This window comes from Peromyscus leucopus, chromosome 20 (genome assembly GCF_004664715.2).
Source record: "Peromyscus leucopus breed LL Stock chromosome 20, UCI_PerLeu_2.1, whole genome shotgun sequence".
NCBI lineage: Eukaryota > Metazoa > Chordata > Mammalia > Rodentia > Cricetidae > Peromyscus > Peromyscus leucopus.
The window spans coordinates 33158814-33183412 of NC_051080.1; the positions used below are offsets into that span (position 1 = coordinate 33158814).

At 49.0% G+C, this 24599-nt stretch overlaps 1 protein-coding gene across 2 annotated transcripts in view; it reads left to right on the top strand.

Annotated features, from left to right (window-relative positions):
- The window catches only part of Mroh1 (maestro heat like repeat family member 1), an 80753-nt gene that overhangs the window by 10204 nt on the left and 45950 nt on the right, over nucleotides 1-24599 (top strand). For both annotated transcript variants that reach the window (XM_028870952.2, XM_037197597.1), the window contains exons 2-10: nucleotides 1277-1378; nucleotides 3523-3601; nucleotides 4831-4976; nucleotides 14229-14360; nucleotides 14788-14950; nucleotides 15147-15245; nucleotides 20937-21088; nucleotides 21457-21597; nucleotides 21928-22020. In XM_028870952.2, coding sequence (XP_028726785.1) covers nucleotides 3580-3601; nucleotides 4831-4976; nucleotides 14229-14360; nucleotides 14788-14950; nucleotides 15147-15245; nucleotides 20937-21088; nucleotides 21457-21597; nucleotides 21928-22020 — 948 coding nt within the window. In that variant the 5' untranslated portion in view covers nucleotides 1277-1378; nucleotides 3523-3579. The remainder of the gene's footprint in view (nucleotides 1-1276; nucleotides 1379-3522; nucleotides 3602-4830; nucleotides 4977-14228; nucleotides 14361-14787; nucleotides 14951-15146; nucleotides 15246-20936; nucleotides 21089-21456; nucleotides 21598-21927; nucleotides 22021-24599) is intronic.

The following is a 24599-nucleotide window of genomic DNA, read 5'->3' on the forward strand; positions in this document are numbered from 1 at the left end:
CCCAGTCCACTCCGAGCTGTACCATCTCTGAGCATGTGGTCCTGGAAAGCAGCCGAGCAAGTCTGTAAGCAGCGTTTCTCTATGGCTTCTGCTTCAGTTTCTGCCTTGACTTCCTGTCTTCATTTCCCTCAGTAGTGGACTGTGATCAGGATGTATAAGCCAAGTAGACCCTTTCCTCTCCAGTTGGTTTCGGTCAGTGTCTTATCATAGCAATGGGAAGCAAAGTAAGACACCCCATTTTCTTTTGACTAAGCTGAGGCCATCACACTCCTTGTCTTGGGGCTTCCTTCCTCCATTGTCAAAACAAGCAGTGGTGGGTTAAGCCTTTCTCATGCTTTGAATTTCTTCTGCCTTTTCTGTCTCCTTTTCTTCTGATTCTGCTGGGGAAAGTCTTCTGAGTTTAAAGACTCATGTGACTAGGTTGCTCTTACTCTGACACTCCGAGGTAATCCTCACTGCTTCTAGGTCTGTGTCTTGAACCTGACTTTCGAAGCCCTTTGACCATGTGAGGGTACATGCTCACACATTCTGGTTCTGCGTTTGGGCATCTTTGGGGCTATTACTCTGCCACTTTTGCTTTGAAAGAGAAAAGGATTATTTTGGTTATGATTTTAGCTTTGTTTTCTAATATCTATCAACTGAGAACTGCAGTTTCATAGTTTTTGTTTTGTTTCATTTGTTTTTTTCTTTTTTAAGACAGGGACTGTCTCTATAGCCCTGGCTGTCCTGGAACTCACTATGTAGACTGGGCTGGAACTCAAAGAGATCCTCCTGCCTCTGCCTCCCGAGTGCTGGGATTAAAGGTGTGCGCCACCACCACCCAGCCCACAGTTTTATGCTTTATCCAGGTCTGGTTGTTTTGGTCAGGTGAGTTGTTTCCTGTTGTACTCACATCTGGGTTAGGGGCAGATGACCTGTGGTGGTTATTGATTTTTGTTTGCTCCTCTTTAAATAAGTGCTTCTGCTGTGCATAAGTGTCTGTGCATCATACCCCCTTGATGGGGACAGGGTTACCTTTCCTTCTGGATGCTGGAGATTTGCACTTGGAGCTTTTCACAGGGAAGGACATCTATCCCTGACGCCTGTACCTTGTAGCTTAGCACAGACTGGGAAGGGGGAGCTTGAGTGTCCATGCCAGTTAAGCCCCTGCGTGTCTCACACTCTGCCTGACAGCTGATGCTGTTTCAACCTTCTTGGCTTGGGACCCTGTGCCTTTTCCTTGCTGGGGCAGAGATGGGACCTGCGTGTTCATTTCCTGTTTATTTGTTCTTTTTAGATGCTTTCCATGAAGGAAGTCTCAATGCTGTGCTGATGCTGCCGTCGCCCAGGCAGAGCGCTCTGCCTGCCTTCCACCCTCCCCGGTGCCTGGGAGTTTCCGGTCTGTTCATTTTACCTTGTTTTCAGTTCTCAGATTCCCATGATTTAATTTCCACTTGCGTGTATGCACTTAGGTGTATTTTATTTTCACTTGTGTGCAAATGCCCTGCCTCTAGAGCATCTGACTCCCTGGAGCCGGAGTTACAGGCAGCTGTGAGCCACCCAACATGGGTGCTGGGAACCAAACTCAGGTCCTCTGAAAGAGCAGCAAGCTCTTAACTCTTGGACCATCTTTCCAGCCTCTCGGTTTATTTATATGCTTTTTATTTTTAACATTTTTAAATTTAAGCTAGGCAGTGGTGGTACACACCTTTAATACCAGCACTCGGGAGGCAGAGGCAGGAGGATCTCTGAGTTAGAGCCAACCTGGTCTACAGAGCAAGTTCCAGGACAGCGAAGGCTACACAGAACAACCCTGTCTCAAAAAACCAAAAGCAAAGCAAAACAAAACAAAAATTTAATTTTATTCTTTGTGTGTATGGGTAGTTTTGTCTTGCATATATGTCTGTATGCCACATGTGTGCCTGGTGTCCACAGAAGCTAGAAGAGGATGTTGAATCCTCTGGAACTGGAACTATGGTTCTAAGCCACCATGAGGGTGCTAGGAATTGAACCCAGGTCCTCTGGAAAAGCAGCCAGTGTTCTTAACCACTGAGCAATCCCTCCAGTGCCCTCAAATTTATTTTTTTAAAATACACTTTTGGGGGCTGGGCAGTGGTGGTGTACACCTTTAATCCCAGCTCTCAGGAGACAGAGGCAGGTGGATCTCTATGAGTTGGTCTAGAGAGCTAGTTCCAGAACAGCCAGAGCTACACAGAGAAACCCTCTCTTGAAAAACAATAACACTTTGGGGCTAGTGTGGTGGCATATACCTGTGATTCTTACACTTGGGAGGCAGAGGTATGATTATTGCAGATGAAGGCTAGCCTGGTGTACATAGTGAACTGGACTCTGGAGATCTGGATCGGAAGATTCTCAAAAGAACCAGCCTCCACTTAAATCCCATGTATTTTCTGTTATTCCACTGGGAGAGTGAATACATGGGATTGATTTGTTTTGTCTCTTTAACATTTTATTTATTTTTGATTAATTAATTAATTAATTTTTTATTATGTATACAGCATATATGACAGCTGGCCAGAAGAGGGCACCAGATCTCATTACAGATGATTGTGAGCCACCATGTGGTTGCTGGGAATTGAACTCAGGACCTTTGGAAGAGCAGTCAGTGCTCTTAACTGCTGAGCCATCTCTCCAGCCCTTTTTTATTTATTTTGAGACAGGATTTCTCTGTGTAGCCCTGGCTGTCCTAGAACTCACTCTATAGACCAGACTGGCCTCAAACTCACAGAGATCCACCTGACTCTGCCTCCCAAGTGTTGGGGTTAAAGGCATGCATCACCACCCCCTGGCTTTTCCTTGCTTTTTAATTCTACTTCCTCTCTTTCCCAAGGTTGATGTAGTTTTTCACTTTGCCTTTTGCCTTAGGTACATGGCTCTGATCAGGAGGCCATGGTATCCTTCATCTTTCCCTGGAGTAGGTTGGGAAGGACTGATGGGTGGGAGGTGATTGAAGGAATAAAGACATAGAGGATTATCTGAGATGGACGGCCTGGCACCAGAGTGTACCTGGCTATGCTGAGGGTGGGCAAGTCTCTCATCTTCTAGGTTCTTACAGGATATGACCTAGGACTTGAGCATGAGACCACATAGTGAAGAGGCACAAACATTTGGTCGTTTGAGGGGCTTTATCTTTGTGACCACATGCAGCTGAGATGACACAGTGTGGGAGAGCTCTGGTGCCCACTACTCACCTTAGGGTGAAGAGGAAGTTGCCTTAGTTGGGAAAGTGGCCATGTTTGTTAGTACTGTGAAGATAGCATCATATGCCAGCCCTGGATACACCATGGGCTACTGTCCTGCTGGTGGGGGCTGGAAGCTCAGGAATATAGGAGAGCTGGGGGTTCCTGGGGATCATGGACCTTTCTTCCTGTCCTGAGTGGATCAGCCAGCTGTGATAGAGATCTTCCCTAGTCCCTAGGACAAATTCATTTAAATTGTGTGTTTTGTGTATAAATAGCAGCTAATCCTGGACTTATGTGTGGTGGAGATAATGAATAAAATCCTATGTTCCCATTATTCTAGGTTGGGGAGGAAGCTATCCATCTTTGCCCTGGACAGGTGGAAGCCGAGACCACAGAAATGACCAGGCCCTACATAAAAAGTGAGTGCATGTGGGAGGCACCTCCTGTCCAGCTGCCCTCCAGCTGTTAGAGCAGCTGAGGCTTGTGGCACTCCATTGCATTCCCAGCCCTGGCAGGAAGTTGAAGATGTTGGGATGAGGGAGAGTGGTGCCTACATTTTTGCTGTGCCTGGAGGCCAGGTTCTATGTGTACCTGATGGTGTGAGGGTGTGGCTGCTTCCATCAAGCTTACAGTTGGAGAAGCCGTGCTGAGATGTGCTTTAGAAGGGCCAGGTATGGTTTATCGAGTTGAATTTGGCCTTAGATGCAATCAGATCTTATTAATTGGATCAACCTACTTATTCAACTGTTGAATTTTTTAAATGGAGAACTGTTAAAAAAAAAAAAAAGTCCCCCTTCCTGCTCAGAATAGGGAGCCCTTCTCAAAGGGGAGAAAAGTTCTGCTAAGGTGTCTGTCTGTCCTGATGCCATTGCAGGTGCCTCCAGATATCCTCTTGTGACAGTGTGATGTGGGCATGGTGTCTGGGGAGCAGAGGGCAGTGTCTCCGGTGTGCTGTCTTGCTTTCATTGCAGAGAGCTATTCTCATTTGTTGATTCCTTGATTTACATCTGGCCTTGCTAGGCAGAGTCCCATGGGACAGATGCTGTGGGCATCTTCATTTACTATTTATTCCCAGTGTCCAGATCCTCCTGCCCACTGCCATCCTCCTACATGTAGGAGTTGGGTGTGTAAAGTCCAGTCTGTTCCGTGTCCCATAACTTGAGGAACTTTCTTGAAGTACCTATGTCCTGGATCCTTTGTGGAGCCCTATGAGTCTGAGGATAAGGTGGTGTGGCCTTGTAGAAGTCCAGGCCTTATCATAGCTGGAGCAGCCTTGGGAGTGCTCCTAAGGCTGTGACCTCTGACTCAGACCCATAGCTTCTCAGTGATAACCAGAGTCTGAGTTCTATGCTGTTTGAGCCAGCAGGCTGCACACTCAGTGTTCCTGGTCCCACAACAGCATGGGAGCAGAGCTGGGGACAGTCGGGGAATGCGGTTGGTACAGGGGAAAGGAGTGGGTTTCACGAGAGAGGACAGCTTCAGGTCAGCAACGACTGTTAGGCAAGTGGCCGTGCCTGTTGGCCCCGAGACGCTGGGCTCGTCATTGTTCTTGGCTGTGCCAACTCCTCTGCTAAGTTTATATCCCAGAAGCTGGTGGGTGTCAGCCATGGTGTGCCTGGGCCTAAGACCCTGGGCTTTGTCCCTGCAGAGCTGTCCTTCACCCTCCTGGACTCCATCACCGACAAGGATCCTGTGGTGCAGGAGCAGGTCTGCAGTGCCCTATGCTCCCTCGGAGAGTCGCAGCCAGGCGAGACACTCCGTGCCTGTGAGGAGTACCTACGGCAGCATGACAAGGTACCTCTCTCTCTGGTGATGGTGAGGTCATCGGGGAGCATCTTCATCTCTGGGGTTGGGTGATGAGCCAGTCTCTCAGTAGAAAGTGCCCTCTATATTCCCAGATGATGATAGACGGGTCTCCTCCATTTAGAGAATGGCTGTGTCCTATGAACTGGTGGTCCCATTATGAGAGGACTGGGCTGTCACTTCAGTGGACAGCACTCATGAGCAGAGGCTGTTGGCTCTTCCCTTTTGCACACTGAATGGAGACAGGGTGGCCCCCTTGCCTGAGTACAGGTTGTTTCCAAGTCTTGTCAGCTGAGTGTCTATGGCTCTTGAGAGTCCAGGCTCTGTGTCGGCCTAGGGAGCTGCTCCAGGTTTGCGAGCTGCCAGCCCACTCTCCATCCCTTTCCAGAGAGCTGTTCTAAGGAGAACACAGGACCTCTGCTACCCTGATACCTCCCAGTGGGCAAGCATGGCTCATATAGCAGAGCAAGAAACTTGGGATTCTTTGTGATGCTGTGGGATGTCAAATTGTGAGCCCCAGACTGCTCTTACCTCATGAGCTTCCTTGTTTTGCTTTGAAACAGGGTCTAGCTTTATAGTACACGCTGGCCTTGAACTTGTGACCCTTGTTCCTTAGTCTCCACAGTGGTGAGGTTACAGGCGTGTGCCACCACAGCTGGCTATTTATTTACTATCATTTTGTTTTGGTTTGTTGGTTTGTTTTTTTTGTTTTTTTTTTTAAGATTTATTTATTATGTATACAGAAGAGGGCGCCAGATCTCATTACAGATGGTTGTGAGCCACCATGTGGTTGCTGGGAACTGAATTCAGGACCTCTGGAAGAGCAGTCGATGCTCTTAACCTCTGAGCCATCTCTCCAGCCCTGTTTTTTGTTTTTTTGAGACAGGGTTTCTGTGTGTAGCCCTGGCTGTCCTGGAACTCACACTGTAGACCAGGCTGGCCTTGAACTCACAGAGATCTGCCTGCCTCTGCCTCCCGAGTGGTGGTATTAAAGGCGTGCACCACCACCGTCAGCCTCTCCTTCCATTAAAAAAAAAAAAGTTTATTTTTATTGATGTTTTTTTTGTGTGTGTGTCAGAGGATGCCCGTGGAGGCCAGAAGAGGATGTTGGATAACTTAGAGTTGAGAGTTACAAGAAGCCTAATGTGGGTGCTGGGAACTGAACCTGGGTCCTCTGGAAGAGCAGCCAGTGCTCTGAACGGCTGTGCCATCTTTCCCACACATCTTCTGTCTTTATGTGGACTCTGGAGATTGAACTGGGCTTGTCAAGCTTGTATAGAAGCAGCTTTTTGCTGAGCCATCTCTTCAGCCCCGTGGACATAAGTTGCATTATGTTGCCTAGACCATCCTCCCTATCCAGTCTGTCTGTCTTTTCTTCTTTTCTTTTTTCTTTTCTTTTCTCTTCTCTTCTCTTCTCTTCTCCTCTCCTCTCCTCTCCTCTCCTCTCCTCTTCTCTCTCTCTCTCTCTCTCTCTCTTTCTTTCTTTCTTTTTGAGACAGGGTCTCTCTATCCTGGAACTTACTCTGTAGACCAGGCTGACCTTGAACTCACAGAGATCCACCAGCTTCTGCCTCCCAGGTGCTGGAAATAAAGGTGTGCGCCACCACACTCAGCAGTCTTCAAGTGTCTTGAGTGGTCAGACCACGGGTACATGACATCGTTTTCCATGGGTATTTATCTTATCTGCCAACTATCTCATGTGGAAACAGCTTAGGTCCATGAACATACCTGCTAACCCTGCTGTGGTCTGTGACACCTGAGGTGGAGGATTCCTCCACCTCCATTTCCAGCCTCTTCTGCTGGCGCTGCAGCTTTATTTAGCTTGTCAGAAGGCTGACTAAAGGTGTCTTACTCTGTAGTCTAAGGGAGCTGCCATATTTGGCATGGCTTGAGTGTCTACTCCAGCTCCTCTTTGGGTTTTAACTACACCATGTGTTTTGTTCTCTCAGAGCCAAGCATACCACAGTGGTGCTGGCTAAGGCCCTTCTCTGTGTGGCCGAAAGGCTGCTTGCTCTCATGTACTGGTATCAGAGTTTGGTCATCAGGCAGGAGTTAAGGGCCGGCAGATTGCTGAAGGGTAAGGGTCACTTAGGGCAGCTCCCAGCAAACGAATATGGCTGCTGTGCTCACTTCCTGTAAGTTTTTTCACTGAGTTTAAAAACCAAAACCAAAACCTGATACCTCACTGCATGGCCACAGTGGCTGTCTGTTGAATTGAGAACTCTGGTCCTGATACTGTGAGGTGTGGCCTTTCCCTGGCCTCTCCCACCTGCTGCTGCCTGCTGTTCTGAGAGGCCTGGACCTGCTGTGCTGTGCTCTTTGGGCTCTGTAGGCCATTGTTACCATGCTTAGGGCTGGCAGCAATCATACCCCAGTGTGGAGGCCAGCCACAACATTGGCTGTTGAGATACAGCTAGAAGTGAAGCTGACTGAGGGACATGTATGTATATAAAAGTCATCAGAGCCTGTCTTAGTTAGTTTCTGTTGCTGTGAAGAGCACCGTGACCACAGCAACTCTTACAAAGGAAAACATTTAATTGTGGTGGCTCACTTAGGGTTTCAGAGGTTTAGACCATTATCGCCATTGTGGGAAGCAAGGCAGCGTGCAGGCAGACATGGTGCCGGAGATGGAGCTCCGGGTTCTTACATCTTGACTCACAGGCACAGGAAGTGGTCTGAGACAGACACTGGGTGTGACTTGATCATATGTGAGACTTCAAGCCCAACTCCACAGTGACACACTCCCTCCAACAAGAGCACACCTACTCCAGCAAAACCACACCTCCTAATAGTGCCACTCCCTTCGGGGGCCGTTTTCTCCAAACCACCAGAGACCCAAACATCAAAACATAAATCAGTGTTTGATTCTGTTTTAACCGGAGTAGAGACATCACTATGGTCCCAGTTAGCTTGTCAGACATAGCAAGAAATACACACCCCGTCTCTTTACCAACCTCTCCTGCTGGCATACCTCCAGATGACCAAATACAAGCAAGCAGCCCCGTGGCAGGCACAGCCAACCCATCTTCTGATTCTATTCCATTCTGACACCTTCCACCGTGAGGTCATGCTGGACTCCACAGCTGAGGAACTAGCCCCAAAATAGCCTTGCTTCAGATGTCACTAGCAAAGCTCTGGTTTTGACAGGTGTGTTTGGAGTTCCTCAAACTACCTCCTTGGAATCTATTAGTTGCTAGATTGACTTTTGCAACTCACTAAACACTTTACTCACATTTTACCCATTTATCATCAAGGATGGGACAGAGGATATGGATGAACACCGGGGGAGATGTAGAGGGTGAGGCATGTGGGAAGGATGTTGGGTTCTCCTGTTTCTATGGGTGTGCCACCTCCTGGACCCTCCACATGTTTCACTTCTGGTAAGTTCTTTAGACCCTGTCCTTCTGGGGTCTATCTTACTGACACTTCATTAAGTGGGCGTGATTGGTACATCACTGGTGATTAGATGTCAGCCTTACCCTCAGTTCTTCTGTTCCTTCCAGAGGTTGGAGAGGCTGGAAGTCCCTCCTGTGTAGCTCTTTCTTTCTTGGTCTTTCATGTTATCAGCTCCATCCTGAAACTGCATAGAGGCTTCCAGCTATCAATCATCTCATTAGCTTGCAGAAGGACACATTGGTGAATCCAAGAATTTTAGGAATCTGTGCCATGAAGTCAGATACAAACCAAATATGTCTTTCACAGTGTCACTTTTTTTAAAAATTTTTATTTACTTTTTAAAATTTATTTATTTTTTAAATTACACTCATGATATTCATTACTTACACTCATGATATTAATCACATTTGTGGTATTCATAGATTACATTCACAGTATTTACTATAATATATATATATATATATATATATATATATATAATTTTAAATGTCGAATGGCATTTCTTCAAGGGGTTAGGAGGTTAAATACAGGCTTACAGCACAATGGGAGAACCCCGGAGGGCAGAAGTTCACTACTGATGTTTGACAATCTTGCATCTAAGCTGTTAACGCCCATTATGCAGGATACACAAACAAGGAACTTCCCTTAAGCATTCAGGAGGGTGGAACCTGGCAGGGAATTAGCATTGGGAGGATATCAAGGTCAAGGTCCGCAAGCAAGGCAACAGTTAACCAAAACGGGGGCCAGGGCCCTGCAGGTCCCCCTTTTATTAAAAAATGAGCTTCTGACTTGGGTTGCGTGGGACGTCAGCAGGTCACCTTACCCATCATGGAGATGCCTGCCCAGGCCACACAGGTGCTCTGTCTTAGGTTGGTGAGTGCCCCCCAGGCATTACCCATCTCTGAATACTCATTATCATACCAGCTCAATCAAGTGTGAGCTGCAGAGTTAACTGCTGACAAAGATCTCAAAGTGGCACTGGGCTTGCAATCTGTGTGTTCGATACAGAAAAGACCAACAGAGGTCCTATCTCACCCATAGCCAGTAGGCTAAAGGCAACTGAGCCATTCCCTTCCTTAACGAGCCATACTGTATGTTGGAGTCCTTGTAAGATAGTATTCCAAAAGCAACTGGAACTTGAGTTTATAAGTTTATAATTTTCAAAGCCAGTTGAGATGTATATAACTACTGAATTAAATTTATCATGCCCAATAGAATGAAAGATTAACTAACTGTGGTAGCTACTTTTGTTGCCAGGGTCTCCACTGTGCTAGCTGTAGTAAGCAATTATGAAATGGTAATCCCAGAAACAGTAGCAGCGGTGTGCGTACGATGTCACCTTTTAAAGGGACTAAAATAGGAATATGTTTTAGGCCTTTGGAGTTCTTGGCTTCAGGAATGTGCTGATACCACTGCTGTAGGGGGTGTTGCAGCCATCCTTTTGTTGTTGTTTGAGACAAGGTCTCTCTGTAGCTCTGGCCATCTTGGAACTCACTATGTAGACCAGTCTAGCCTCAGACTCCAGAGATATGCCTACCTCTGCCTCTGAAGTGCTGGGATTAAAGGTATGTGTCACCATGCCTGCTGGATGCAGTCATCTTTTGAGCCTTGAGTCACATGGTGAAAGTCACACCTATAGATCTGATGGTCATCAGGTCATGAGTTCAGCCTCATTGCAGACCCATTCAGATCAGGGAAAAGTAGAGGCCACTCCTTGGTGACTCACTAACATGAGAACCGTTGAACCAAATTTGGTGATCTACCAACCTGTGGCTTCCCCTTAGCTGTATGCTTCTAGCCTTCTGAAGCAGATGTTGTCAGCATCCCACTTCAGGTACTCTAGGGAGTGGAACCTACCTCCTCCTTGGGAGGGCCAAGTTGTCACACTATCCCTACTTTAGTGCTCTGCTCATGACTCTCTCAAGAGCAATATAACATGGCAATAAAAGTGTGTGTGTGTGTGTGTGTGTGTGTGTGTGTGTGTGTGTGTTTGAGTCAGGGTTTCTCTGTGTAACCCTGGCTGTCCTGGAACTAGCTCTGTAGACCAGGCTGGGTTTGAATTCACAGAGATCCACCTGCCTCTACCTCTTGAGTACTGGAATTAAAGACTTTTTTTTGTGTTTTTGTTATTTGTTTTTAATGAGCAAATGGGAATGATCCCACCAGGACATTTTCATTTTATCTAGAAATGAGACATGTCCTGTACTTCCAGAGCTCATGGCTACCCACTTTTTCATAAGAAGAGGCCCTTGAAGAGCCCCATTGAGGACCCTAACACAGAAAGGCATGGGTGGCCTACATACATTTTTATAATTTTTAAATAATTTAATTTTTTAAAAATATTGTGTGCATTGGTGTTTTGCCTGCACATACATCTGTGTGAGAGTGTTGGATCCCCTGGAACTGGAGTTATAGACAGTTGTAAGCTGCCATGTGGGTGCTAGGAATTGAACCCAGATCCTCTGGAAAATCAGCCAATGCTCTGAACTGCTGAGTCATCTCTCCAGCCCCACCTTTTTAGTTCTGTGTTTGTTTTTTCAAAACAGTTTCTCTGTGTAGACTTGGCTGTCCTCGAACTCACTCTATAGATCAGGCTGGCCTCAAACTCACAGGGATCCACCCACCTCTGCCTCCCAAGTGCTGGGATTAAAGACATGTGCCACCACCTCCCAGCTAAAACTTTTAATATTAAGTTTTTAAAATGTTCTTAAATTTTCCTTTTTATTTATATATACGTATGTGTGTGCCTGCTTGTCCATGTGTGCACCACATGCATGCAATACCTGTAGAGGCCAGAAGAGGGCGTTGGACCCACTGGAGCTGCAGTTACATGTGTTTGTGAGTCACCTGATGTGGGTGCTGGGAGCTGGGAGCTGAACCTTGGTCTTTTGCAAGAGTATAAAGTGCTCCTAACTGCTGTGCCATCTTTCCAGCCTCTATATCTGGTTTTTTGAAATATACATTCCCTTGACATTTTCCTTAGAGAGTCCAAGGTCACAGAACCCATCTGTGCCTTTAATCCCAGCATTCAGGAGGCAGGGGTGGGGTGAGGGGAGACTTATAAGCCTGGGAAGACCATGCAGTGGTCTTTGTGCCTCTAGGACCAAGAGCCTGGAGGAAGCTGCTTTAGATAGAGCTGGAAGAGATATTCTCACTGTGTCATCCGAGCTGTGCTCCCAGCTCCTAATAATTTTGATTGGATAAAAGCATACCAGTTCATATTAATTTTCTGTTCTCCAAAGAAAGCATCAACAACCCTTCCCCCTCCCCATGACATGCTGGCCATGGCTTCTGTCAGGGAAAAGACTCTTGTAGGAACACCATGTTCCTGGAAAGAGAAATGTGAATCCAGCCAGCTGAAGTGGCTATCTTCCTCTGTGACTGACCAAGAACCACCATCTCAGAGTGCATCTCCCCTTCCCTGGGGCATCAGCATGCAAGGATTCAAAAACCTTATCCTGAAGAAACGAAACACAGGGCAGAAGCTCTTTCCTTAAATTGGCAGGTTCCTTGTCTCTGGAGCTGTTTGTGATCTATACTAGTTACTTCCCGGAGTGAATGTCTCATCCACTGTGGGCTCAGGAATGAAGGGTAATCGTTTGTAGCTCATGTAGCAGGCAGCAGCAGCCAACAAGCATGTCTCATCTGCCTCTGGGCCAGGGGACTTGGATATCATGTGTGGTTTGTTTGCTCTCTCTCTCTCTCTTTCTCTCTCTCTCTCATTCCCTCCCTCCCTCCCTCCCTTTCCTTTCCTCCCTCCCCCTCTCTTTCTCCCTCCCTCCCTTCCTTTTTCTTTCTTTCTTTTTTTTTTTTTGTTTGTTTTTTTTCAAGACAGGGTTTCTCTGTGTAGTTTTGGTGCCTGTCCTGGATCTCACTCTGTAGACCAGGCTGGCCTCGAACTCACAGAGATCTACCTGGCTCTGCCTCCCAAGTGCTGGGATTAAAGGCGTGCCACCACTACTTGGCCCCTTCCTTTCTTTTTAAATTGTTTTTTCTTTTCATTCTGACCATTGTTTCCCCTTCCTCCTCTCCTCCTAGTCCCTCCCCCACCACCTCCCCTCTGCCCCCCACCCCCCACCCCATCTACTCCTCCATTTCTCTCCAGAAAAGGGCAGGCCTCCCATGGATATCAACCAAACATGGCACATCAAGACGAGGCACCTCCCCTAGCATTAAGGCTGGATGAGGCAACCAGTATGAAGGGAAGGGTCCCAAAAGCAGGTAACAGAGTCAGAGGCAGCTCCTGCTCCCACTGTTAGGAGTCCCACAAGAAGACCAAGCTACACAACTGTAACATATATGCACAGGGCTAGGTGAGTCCCATGCAGGCTCCCTGGTTGTCAGTTCAGTCTCTGTGGGCCCCTATGAGCCCAGGTTAGGTGATTCTGTGGGTTTTCATATGGTTGTGTTGACCCCTCTGGCTCCTACAATCCTCCCCCCCCCCTTTTCTGCAAGATTCCCTGAGCTCTGTCCAGAGATCTAGGATAGAACCAAAAAAGGGGGCTGGGGAGGCAATGGAATGATTCCCAGTGATAGTCTGCTATACTCATAGATTGACACCTTGCGCAATTGTCATCAGAGGCTTCATCCAGCCACTAAAGGAAACAGATGCAGAGACTCACAGCCAAACTGTTCAATTATTTTTCCCTTTATTTATGTATGTATTTTATATAGATGGGTGTTTTGCCTGCATGTATGTCTGTGTACTACATGTGTATAGTGCCCAAGGAGGCCGGAAAAGGGTGTTGGATCTCCTGGGGCTGGAGTAGTTATAGATAATTGTGAGCTGCTGTGTGTGCTGGGGACCCATGTCCTCTGGAAGAGCAGCCAGCTCTTAACTGCTGAGCCATCAAGCCCCATGCCTAGCTTTCTTTCTTTCTTTCTTTTTTTTTTTTGGTTTTTCGAGACAGGGTTTCTCTGTGTAGCTTTGTGCCTTTTCCTGGAACTCACTTGGTAGCCCAGGCTGGCCTCGAACTCACAGAGATCCGTCTGGCTCTGCCTCCCGAGTGCTGGGATTAAAGGCGTGCGCCACCACTGCCCAGCATGTCTAGCTTTCTTAACTGAACTCTATTGTCTTACATCGGCTCCAGCTGGCATATCCACCTGCCCTTCCCCTGCTGTGGTGGGCACATGGCTGTGGGTGAGACAGTTTATGACATCAGTGAAGAGGTAGTTCCAGTGCCTGTGGAATACTAGCCTGTTCTGGGCCTGCCCTGGCTGACACCCATGCCACCCAGCATAGGCTACTCTCAGTGGGTACATCAGGCTACTCCTACTGTGGGCAGCTGGAAGCCTTCATTAGCAACCCCTCCATGGCCCCTTCTGTGGGCCAAGACAGATTCCACCCCAGCCTTCCAGTACAGGTGGCCGGCTCTTGAGTCCAGGGTGACTTCAGAGCTGCCCAGATAAGGAAGGACTGTGTCAAGGGTTAGTCCAGAAGGTTGGGTCAGTAGTGTGCCCCAGGCAGTGACCCGAGAAGGATGGTGGCTGAAGGAGGGCAGTGGTGGCTGTGTCTGACTTTGTGCACATTTATAGTCCCAGGAGGGGCCTAGCTGCAGAGAGGTGATTCAAGGAGAGCATCTTACCCTTGTGCCTAGGAGGCCAAGTGTGGGAGGAAGAGATGCTCTCTGGGATACCCAGAAGGCATAAGGTCACCAGCTCATCTGCTGGCAGCTAGCCTCACAGATGGCCCTTCCAAAGACACACAGGTGCTTACACAGGCTCTGAGGCTCAGCCAGTGTACTCTCTTTAGGGGCATGACCTTGCATAGTCCAGCCCCTGTAGAAACAAAATGCACACAGAGCACCTGGCTACTCTCAGAACATTCCTGGGAACTTCTTTCCTCAGCTGGCTCATCCATATCGAGCGAAGGTCCTGAGGGCCATGGAGACCATACTGAGCAGTCATATCCACGAGCTGGACAAGGACACTGCTGGCATTGTCATCCTCCTGGCTTCCAGTGAGATGACTAGGACCAAGGTGAGGGCCTTTTGCCATGTAGGCTGGGGAGGACAGCTTCTTCGGCCTCCATCCCATAGTACCCGGAACAGGGCTGGAGTTTGACTGGCAGAGACCCCTCAATCCTGTGTACCCCCTCGGGGCAGAGGCTAACGCAGAGGACAAAGCACCTGACCTCTTAGCGTGCTCAGGCTAGCGGCTGCATGCTGCCCTCTTCCTCGCCAGGCCTCACCTCACCAGCCCTTCCCTCTCTCACAGGCATCAGGGCCCCTACAGAAGGGAGGTGGGCTGAAGGCCACGCCATGGGGTCTCTGGCCTGTCTTCACTAGGGACACTGGAACACAGCAGCTTCTCCTTTTCCAGGCACCACTAAGGGCAGAGTAGTGTTTTGCTTGTATCTCTTGAGAGGTTCAGGGAGAGTTCAACCTCGTGATTCTTTGGGGTGCAGGAGCTGGACTGTGACTGGCAGCAGGCAGCGAGCAGCGTCCTGGTGGCGGTGGGGAAGCGATTCATCAACCAGGTGATGGAGGAGGTGCTCAGCAGGTTCCAGCCTGGCGTTCTGCCGCACGCCTCGGTGTTGCACACACTTGCCAGCCTCTCGGTGTCCAACGGTAGGCGCCATTGTGATTCGGGGCCCTTGATGTCCCTGAGTAGTTCTGGGGGGGCCTCTGAGGACTACCTGGGGTTCTGGGTCTCATGTCTGAAGCTGTGAAGAGTACTTCTGGGGGCCCCTTCCAAGTCCTGAGGGAGGGGGTGGATGGGAAGAGGGCTGGGCCTGCAGCCCCTGTGACAACCTCTCTCTTACAGCATTTGGAATGGTTCCCTTCCTGCCATCCATCCTGAGTACCATGCTACCCATGCTGGGTATGGCCAAGCAGGACGCACTGAGGGTGGTGTTCTGCTGTGGTAAGACAGTGGGCATTGCCCATCTCCTTCACTTTCTGAACTGGAGCCCCTCTTGGGAGGCTGTGTACAAAGATACCCTTTGTGGTTGGTGCCTTTGAAGTGGGTGTGGGCTACTAGTGAGGTAGGGCTCAGTTGGCCAAGCCACTGCTGAGGAGAGGCTGGGTAGGGCCCACACTCACAGAGAGCCTCTGCCCCACCACTGCCTCTGTCTGATGCTGGGGATGGCCTCTCCAACCCCTGTGTTTTATTCAGAGGCCTAAATAGGCCTGGAGAGTGGGAAGAGTCTTTTCTCAGAGCATCGCTTCCATTTTTATACTACATGTTCCCAACCTGCAGAGTGGACCATTCACTTGGTATCTCACACCCATGGTGGGGAAGGACCACATTCAGTGTCTTCCTACCATTTTCCTGTGGCCTGGGTCTGCGGCCCTTTGTGTGCTTGCAGGGGACAATGGACAAGCTGTGGCCTGTCACTTTGGTAGAAGTGGAGATCAGAGACCCTGGGCCACTTGTCAGCTGCAGCAGTTACTTCACAGGCATGGCCTTGGGCTTCCTGTGTTCAGAACCCCTGATAGCAAGCCTCTGGTTCTGATGCTTGGTAGGAAGGGTGCACCCAGGCCCTTCTAGGACCTTCATGCCTCAAGTCAGGATCCTTTGTTCATGCCCAGCCCTCCCAAGTGGGGTCTGTTAGAGAGTTCTTGAGTTCTCTGCCTTTTCCCTACCTCTTCTCCCAGCAGTAAAGTTCAGCAGGTTCTTCGGCTCCTACCACCTCTCCTCAGTCATTGTACTCCCATCTGTCTTGCCCTGCCTTGGCATGCCATTGTCTGTGGGCTATCCCTTCTCCCTAGTCCCTTTCTGCCTGGGATTGAGAGCAGGGCCAGGGCAGTGGCAGAAATTCTGTTTGATGTAGTTTGGGGTGAATAGGAGATTTGTAATGGAGTAGTTGTTACATGAATGTTAAATGGTCTTATAATAAAAAACCCCCGGAGCCAAATATTGGTAAATGCTGAAAGATCAGAGAGACAAAGGAACAAGCCACTACCACGTCTTACCTCTAGGACTCCTCAGCCTAAAAAGGCTCTCTAGTGAAAAGACTCTCAGCCAAAAAGCTTTCCTGTCTCCTCACACCTTATATACCTTTCTCTACCCAACCATATCATTTCCTTTTTAGTGCTGGGATTAGAGGCGTGTGACTTCCCAAGCAAAGGCATGAAATCTCAAGTGCTGGGATTAAAGGTGTGTGCCACCACTGCCTGGCTCTGTTTCTCTCCTAGATTGAGTCAATCTCATAGAGTCCAGGGTGGTTTTGAACTCACAGAGATCCAGGCACATCTCTGTGGGGTGCTAGGATTAAAGGTGTGTGCCACCACTGCCTGGCATCTATGTTTGTTTAATCTAGTGGCTTGTTCTGTTCTCTGATCTTCAGGCAAATTTTATTAGGGTACACAACATATCACCACGGGTAGGCAAAGTGTGTGCCTCAGTAAACACACCTTCAGACCCAGAAGGTGCTAGATGCAGGCGACAGGTGGAGACTGGAGAGATTCTCCAACAAAAAGAGGAAGGACACTCTGGGTTCTGAGCGTTTGGTATTCATGCCGAGTACTAGCTGCTTTGTGGCTCTCCTGAAAAACAAATGGTGTAGCTGAGCCTGGCCTGCAGGAAGATGCCCTCCAATTCCTGCCGTGTGGGCACCTCTCATGCTGTAGCAGGTGGGCTCGACCAAAATGAACTCCTTTTGGGGGGTGCAGGGTCTCTTGTTGCACAGACCTGGCTATGTAGCTGAGGATGACTTTTAACCTCTGGTTCTCCTGCTGGAATTACCGACATGCAACCGTTCCTTGGTTTCTGTGGTAAGGGCTTGAACCCAGAGGTTGGTGCATGCTCTGCAAACACTTTACCAGCTGAGCTACATTCCTCAGCTCTGTTTTGTTTTCAGAGAGAGGATCTCTGAATTTGAAGTCAATTCTGCTGCCTCGGCTTCCTGATTGCTGAGACATTGGCTAAAGTCATCCAGGCTTAGCAGGCGTACTCCTAGAATGCCTCCTACCTGTACCACTCACATCAGGCATCCTTTGCTTGCTGCTGGAGGACACAGTAGTCCTGTGGCCAGAACAGCCTCCGTCAGGCCACTGGGATCTCTGGCTCTGGGCATCCCAGGCTGGGTGTGGCTGAGGTTGACGCACTGCAGAAGCAGAGGGCAGTGAACAGCAGTCTAACAGGAGGCCCTCCGTAGTAGAGGGGCTGATAGAAAGGTCTCAGATGGGCAGGGTGCAGCCTGCCTGGCTCGCTGCCTGAGATGGCAGGCAGCACACAAGTCCCACCTCTGAGCAAGGCCAAGTAGGAAGGCGGCAGCAAAAGAAACACAAACTGTGGCTGGGGTGTTAGCAGTTCGGGGAAGAGGAAACTACCAGAAGCAAGGCTCCGTGACTAGCATCCCAGGGAGAGGACAAGGGAGAGTGAACTCATGACGCAAGGGGATGTCACCATCCATTGAGGAGCTACAATCAAGAAGAAGAGTAAATCAACCTATCTAAAAAAGTGGTCAGAGAAATGGAAGACATCATAGAAACGATTGGAGGTTGAAGAAAGGCCCGGGGAATATGGCAGAATTCAGAGTTGGAGGAACAGGAAATAGAGAAAGGTTGGTGGGTAAGACCCCGGAGTCTGCATTCCAGTGACAGACACCTGGGAAAGAAAACAGAGAAGGATGTGTGAAGTCCCGTGACTCCACGATCAGAAGATACACCTGCCGTCTGACTGAGAGTAAAACAGGCTTTCCAGAGAAACGGGTCTCGGAAATGTACTTCATCCGCTCTTCCCTAGAGCAGATGAAGGCTGTGATGCTCAGAGGTGGCGTGAACTGAGAAGGAGGATGCCCAGGTGATGGCATTCTTATATGGTGGAAGGAGGCTAGGGTGAGTGGCCAGTGATGCCATTCTTCAAGGCTGTGTGCATGACAAACCCCTGCAGAACCAACACACCCCCCTCCCCCGTGTGAGAGGATCTGAGTGCAGGGACAGCAGAGCTCCACTAGGGGGATTAGTGTTGTGAGGAGCCGGCTCCGAAGTGCCGGGCCGGCTGGAAGTACAAAAGGAGGACAAGTCACTGTGGGAGAACTTGTGGCACTTGAGAGAAGACCCAGCTGGTGGCTGCTGCTTCCCAGAAAAAGGACGTTGGCATCGGGGTGGAACTCTTTCATCCTGAGTATATGCAACCGATTAAAGATCAAGATCTAATGAGTTGTGAGGATTTTACTTCTGGAAATACGATTACCTGCTCTTTGAAAACTATTCTTGTCCCTGAAGAGCACTCTAACTAAGACCCCTCAGATCAGAAGGAAGAGCCGTGGGGCTGAGGGGAGCTGAGGAGTCACAGGTCTCCTGCAGCCTCCAGGCCCTTTTGGTCTTAATGTCAGCGGCCAAGAGTGGTGAGAGTTGATGCCATTGCCCACTGAAGAGAACCCCAGAGGCCCATGCTCTGGGAAAGGGAGACTGACCAGTGAGCATTTCACTAGAGACTCTGGTGGGAAGGTAGTTTTGGGGTTTTATTTGTTTTGTTTTGTTTTCTTCCTTCATTTCTTTTAAATTCTCTCTCTTGAGAGTTTATCGCTGTAATTTATCCCTGTATCAGTGAAGGATTTCTTTGTGTAACAGCCCTGGCCATCCTGGAACTCGCTTCGTGTAACAGGCTGGCTTCAAATTCACTGAGATCTGCTTGCCTCTGCTTCCCAAGTGCTGGGATTAAAGGCGTGTGCCACCCCTGTCCAGAAAGTTTATTTCTCTTTTTGGATTGGATTGGAGGCCTTGGTTGAGGCTCTGCTTCACAAGTGGGTTGAGTTAGTTGTATCTTCTAGACACCATCCTGTGGTCAGCCAAGACTGTACTGGGCACTGGCTGGGGGAGCCGCTGGCTGTGGTGTCTACGTCCCAACATGAGCATGCAACAGTGGCAGCCACCATCATGTGCATGCCAACTTAGCGCAGAGCAGGCTCAGGACGATTTTGGAATGATCCAGTGGAGGCCATGAGACAACAGAGTGAAGAAATAAAAGAATGAACAAGCCATAAAAGAGAGTTCTGTGAGGGAAAAAAGACTAAATAAAAGCACCAGAAGCTAAATTTTCTACAAGAAGTGGGTGGTGTAGGAATACAAGGAGAATGGGCATAGGACCAGAGTCTAAGGACACCCTGAGGGCAGCACCCAGCAAGAGCCTTTGAGACTCAGAGGATCACGGGAGAAGGGATAGGGTGGAGCAGGTGGCAGACATGTTTGCCAGCTCTCTCCCTCCTTGAAGGATGAGAATCCTCATACCAGAAATACAGCAGATCATCCGAAGTGGTCCTTGCCAGAATCTAGATACCATGAAGTAACTTCTGGAAAAGGTTGAGCATCCAGAGCCACATCCTCTTCCTGGGACCCTGAACCTAGCATGGCAGGAAATAGCATCTGTGGTAAAGCTGTTTGAGAGTCACCGCTGTGAGGACTAAGAAGGATGGGAAGACTCATAAGCTACGGAGGGTGCCCAAGCCCATGTGAGGGCCACACATCAGCAACAAAGCAGCCACATGACACTTGGTCATTGGTACTCAGTACTGGAGACAAAGGAGGTAGCCTGAGAATCCTGTGGACAAGACCATGTGCATTATGGCTATCTATACAAAGGCTGCAGGAACATCCTTCCACTTGCCCTGATATGGGCTGAGCCACTCCTGTACAAAAGGAAAAGGGTCAGTTCCCAGGTTCTTTTTGTGATCTGCCCCATTTACCACTTTGCCTATGCACTATCAATCAGATGGTTTTGGATTGCATGAAGGTCGCTTTGGCAAGATGTGAGCCCTTGATGGACTGACTAGTTCCAGAGGGTGGAAGCACAGAGATTTCTGCCTCAGTGCCCACCCTCTCCCTGTAGCTCTGTTGTATTCTCTCATGGCCCAGACCCGTGTCTTGGGCTCTAGTCCCAGCCATATCTTTTGTACCTCTCCTATGACTGCCCACAGCAGCTCAGAGCCTCTGCTCTACCCACCCCTGTCCCCATGGCATAGCCAAGGAAGACATGAGTAAAACCCCTGGCAGCCTGCGCCCATCCACATAGGCCTGGAACCTCTTTCCGGTTTCTTCTTGCCCTTACACTGGGCCTGGTAGCCCTTGTTCTGTATGGAGCATGATCAGGGGGAGGGGCACAGTGCTCCCTTCTTTTGTCTCTAGGGTAGACGTGGGGGCAAGGTTATTTCAAGGGCATTGGATCAGAGTGTTGTGGATTGGCACTGTCCTGGAGGCTCAGGGAGAGTATATCCCTTCCTTCTTCCCTGTTGTGGTAGAATGGTAGTAAGCCTCTTGTGGTGTCTTGGAGCTTCAGCTTTCACTCCCCCTCCATTGTCCGCTTCTGTTACACATGGCTGTCTTCTCCCCATCTCTTCTATTTTCAAGTCAGGGCGAGGGCCGCTCTCCTCTATACGACCTTGTCCTGACGGGCCTGTAGTCACCCTGTTTCCACAGAAGGCCAGATTCTGAGGTTTCAGAGGAGATACAGATTTGGGGAGACCTTCTGTTTGTCCTGGGGTAGTCCGGGGGTCACCATCTAACCAGGTGCTGGTCTAGGCACCATGCAGACTGTCTTGGGAGTTCATGGGCAGCGCTGGGGAGCCAGTGCGGGATATGTCAGGAGTTGCTCTCTCTGGGGCCATTACAGCTCTGCAGCACTTCAGTGAAAGCACCCTGGAGTACCTGGCCAACCTGGACCAAGCCCCAGACCCCACCGTCAGGAAGGACACCTTTGCTGCTGACGTCTTCGGCGCCTATGACGTTCTTTTCCACCACTGGCTGCAGAGCCGTGACGCCAAGGTACAGCTCTGACCCATCAGGGGCCGAGGCTCAGCCCCTGAGGCCTCCTTCTGCCTTTGCCCTTAGGGTGGTCCTAAGGGAGGAAAGGCGCCCAAGTTCCCTGCCCACAGATGGTGCTGAGGAGGTGGTGAAGAGCCCCTGCCTCCAACTGGAGTCAGCCTGTTCTAAAGCTTGATCTTGAGCCCTGGTCATTGTAGGCCCCTTTGGCATCCACTGTCTTCCCTGAGACTGTGTCCTAGCTGGCCACATCTGACCTCTTGCCATGGTTGCCCCATAGGTGGACTAGTAACTGGTAGCCACCAGGCTTGCCTGTTAGACCTGGGGTTCGAAGCCATGAGCAGACAGGGAGGCCCTTGCTGTCTTTTCAGCTCCGGCTTGCAGTGGTGGCGGCTCTGGGTCCCATGAGCCACCTGCTTCCCAGTGAGAAGCTGGAAGAACAGCTCCCTAAGCTCCTCCCCGTAGTGCTCGGCCTCTACAAGAAGCATGCGGAAACCTTTCAGATATCCAAGGTATTTGTAGGGAGGGAGGGCGGGCACAGCAGTACCGGAACCCTCAGATCAGACCCTGTGGGAGCAACCCTAACTCAAAATTTCGTGTTGGGTTATGACGTGAGTGGCTTCCACTCGACTAAGCGCTGGATGGGAGCCTGGGAGCTTTCACCTCTACCTGCCATACTGACCTTTCTTAACCTGCCCCCAAATTCTAGAGGTTAAGGTGTACCTTCTTCATTTGGGTCTTAAAGGGGATTGGTGTTCGCCTGGACCGCTTCCTAGGTCCCCCCATTTCCCTCTTGTGGGGCAGAAGGTGGACTGACGCCATCTCCTTCCTGTCTTGAACAGAGCCTGGGACAAATTCTCGAGGCAGCTGTGAGTGTGGGTAGTCGCACTCTGGAGGTTCAGCTAGATGCCCTGTTGGTGGCTCTTCATGCTCAGGTAGGCTGGGAGATGAGTGCTTGGGGAGGTGGATCTTGTGGGGGTGGACCCTTCAAAGTGAGTTGCCCAATGGGAGCACAGGGAGCATGATTTGGAGTGGGTGCTTCAGTCACACAGCCGTACAGTGGGCTTCCTGAGCATCACATGGGTGTATGTACACGGCCTCCAGGGACGAGGCACCATCTTCCAGCCCAGCAGTCTGTTAGTTCTATTGATGTGACACAATAGCATGGCTAAGACAACTTACAAAAGAAAGAGTTTGGGGCTGGAGATATGGCTCAGTGGTTAAGAGCACCTGCTGCTTTTCCAAAGGACCTGGGTTCAAGTCCTAGCACCCATGTCAGGCATCTCACTTCTGCCTGTAATCCAGCAGGAGGAGTGGGGATCCCACTCCCTCTTCTGGCATCCGCCCCCACATGAACATTGCAAACACTCATAAGACATGTACAGCTGTCCAGATAAATAATAAAAGTTAAAAATTATTTTAAAAAAAATAAGAAAGTGTTTAATTGAGCCTAAAGTTTCAGAGAGTTCGAGTCCATGATGGTGGGCAAAAGCTTGGTGACAGGAATAGCTAAGAACTCACATCTTGGGGGCTGGAGAGATGACTCAGAGGTTAAGAGCACTGACTGCTCTTCCAGAGGTCCTGAGTTCAATTCCCAGCACCCACATGGTGGCTCACAACCATCTATAATGAGATCTGGTGTCCTCTTCTGTATACATAATAAATAAATAAATCTTTTAAAAAAAATAAAAAAAAAAGAACTCACATCTTGATCTATGAGTAGGAGGCTGTATTAGTCAGGGTTCTCTAAAGAAACAGAACTGTTAGAGTGTGTGTGTGTGTGTGTGTGTGTGTGTGTGTGTGTGTGTGTGTGTGTCTCTCTGTCTGTCTGTCTGTCTGTGATTTACTAGCATGGCTTACAGGCTGTGGTCCAAGTAGTCCAGCATTGACTGTCTCCTGATGAAAAGGCCAAGGCTCTAATAGCTGATCAGTCCTTGAGACTGGATGTCTCAGCAGTCCCAGTCTGGTGCTGGAGTCCAAGGGAAATCTGAGAGAGCTGCCAGTCTTTGGTCTGTGTTGGAATTCTGAAGAAGTGGGTTCTAACAGCAGTGAAGGAATGCCTCGGGAGCTGGACAGTGAAAGTGAGGGCAAGCAGGAAAAAAGCAAAAACTTCTTTCATCCCTGGCCTTTTAAGTAACCTGCCACCAGAAGACGTGGCCTGGATCCACTGTGGTTCTTCTTACCGCAAATGCTCTAATCAAGAAAATTCTTTACAGTCAAATCCAGCTTCTTCTTGTTTGTTTGTTTATGTGTATGGATGTTTTGCCTGCATGCATGTCTCTACTACCAGCATCTGGTGCTTGTGAGGATATCAGATCCCTGAGACCTGGTGTTACACATGGTTGTGAGCTGCCATGTGGGTGCTGGGAATTGAACCCAGATCCTCTGGAAGAGCAGCCAGTGCTCTCAACCACTGAGCCATCTCTCCAGTCTACAGTTGCTTAGGTTTTAGATAATTTCAGATGTAGGTGACAACCAAGATTAGCCATCACAGAGGCAAGGAGACCTAACTGGAAATTGTGTGAGTCTTTTGAAACCTCAAAGCCCACCCTCAGTGACATACCTGCTCCAACAAGGCCACACCTCCTAATCCTTCCCAAGTGGTTTGAACAACTGGGGAAGTATTCAAACATAGAGGCCTATGGGGCCATTCTCATTCAGTCACCACATACAGGAACCCCTGGATGGAGGCAGCAAGAGTGGCATCCAGCGGGATAGAGTGTGGCACTGAGGCTGGCCGAGGAGCTCTCAGAGGGAGTTTCAGCATGGGCACTGGATTATGGTGGGAAGAAGAGGCCGGAGGCTGCTTTGGTCCACTAAGGAATTGAGCAAGAGAGGAGAGTCATGGGGTACCATGAGTCACAAGATCCCATTGCCGGAAGTCCTTCTGTGAGAAGTCATCTGGCTGGGCATCCTCCCTGTGGGTCAGGAAGACTGAGAAAGCTGCTGTGCACAGTGTGACCCAGCAGAGGGAACATGGATCTGTGGAACTTTGTTGTTAAGAAAAGAATAGAAAGGTGCAAAGGGGTCTTGGTGAGCTTTCAAGGAGGCTTTCTTTTCTAATGTATATGTATATATTTATGTATATTCATATATATATATATATATATATATATATATATATATATATATATATATATAAAAACAAAACAAAAGATTGAAGCTTGCATTTAGCTTAGGTTGTAAAAGCTGACTACATGGGAAATCCAAGACAAAGTAAGGCTGGTTACATTGTTCTCGCTTTCTTTTTTGTCCTTTTTTTGTTTTTTTGAGACAGGGTTTCTCTGTATAGCTTTGGCTGTGCTTGAACTCACTCTGTAGATCAGGCTGGACTAGATTCCCCTGCCCCTGCCTCTGGAGTGTGAACCACCACCCAGTTTACATTGTTCTCTTAAAGGCAGATTAAACAGGCTTAGTGTAGTAGGTTGAGCACAATGTTCTTTTTTTTTTTTTTTTTTTTTGTAATAAGCATGAATGTTTAAAATATTTTTTAGATTTTTTTATTTTGTTTTGT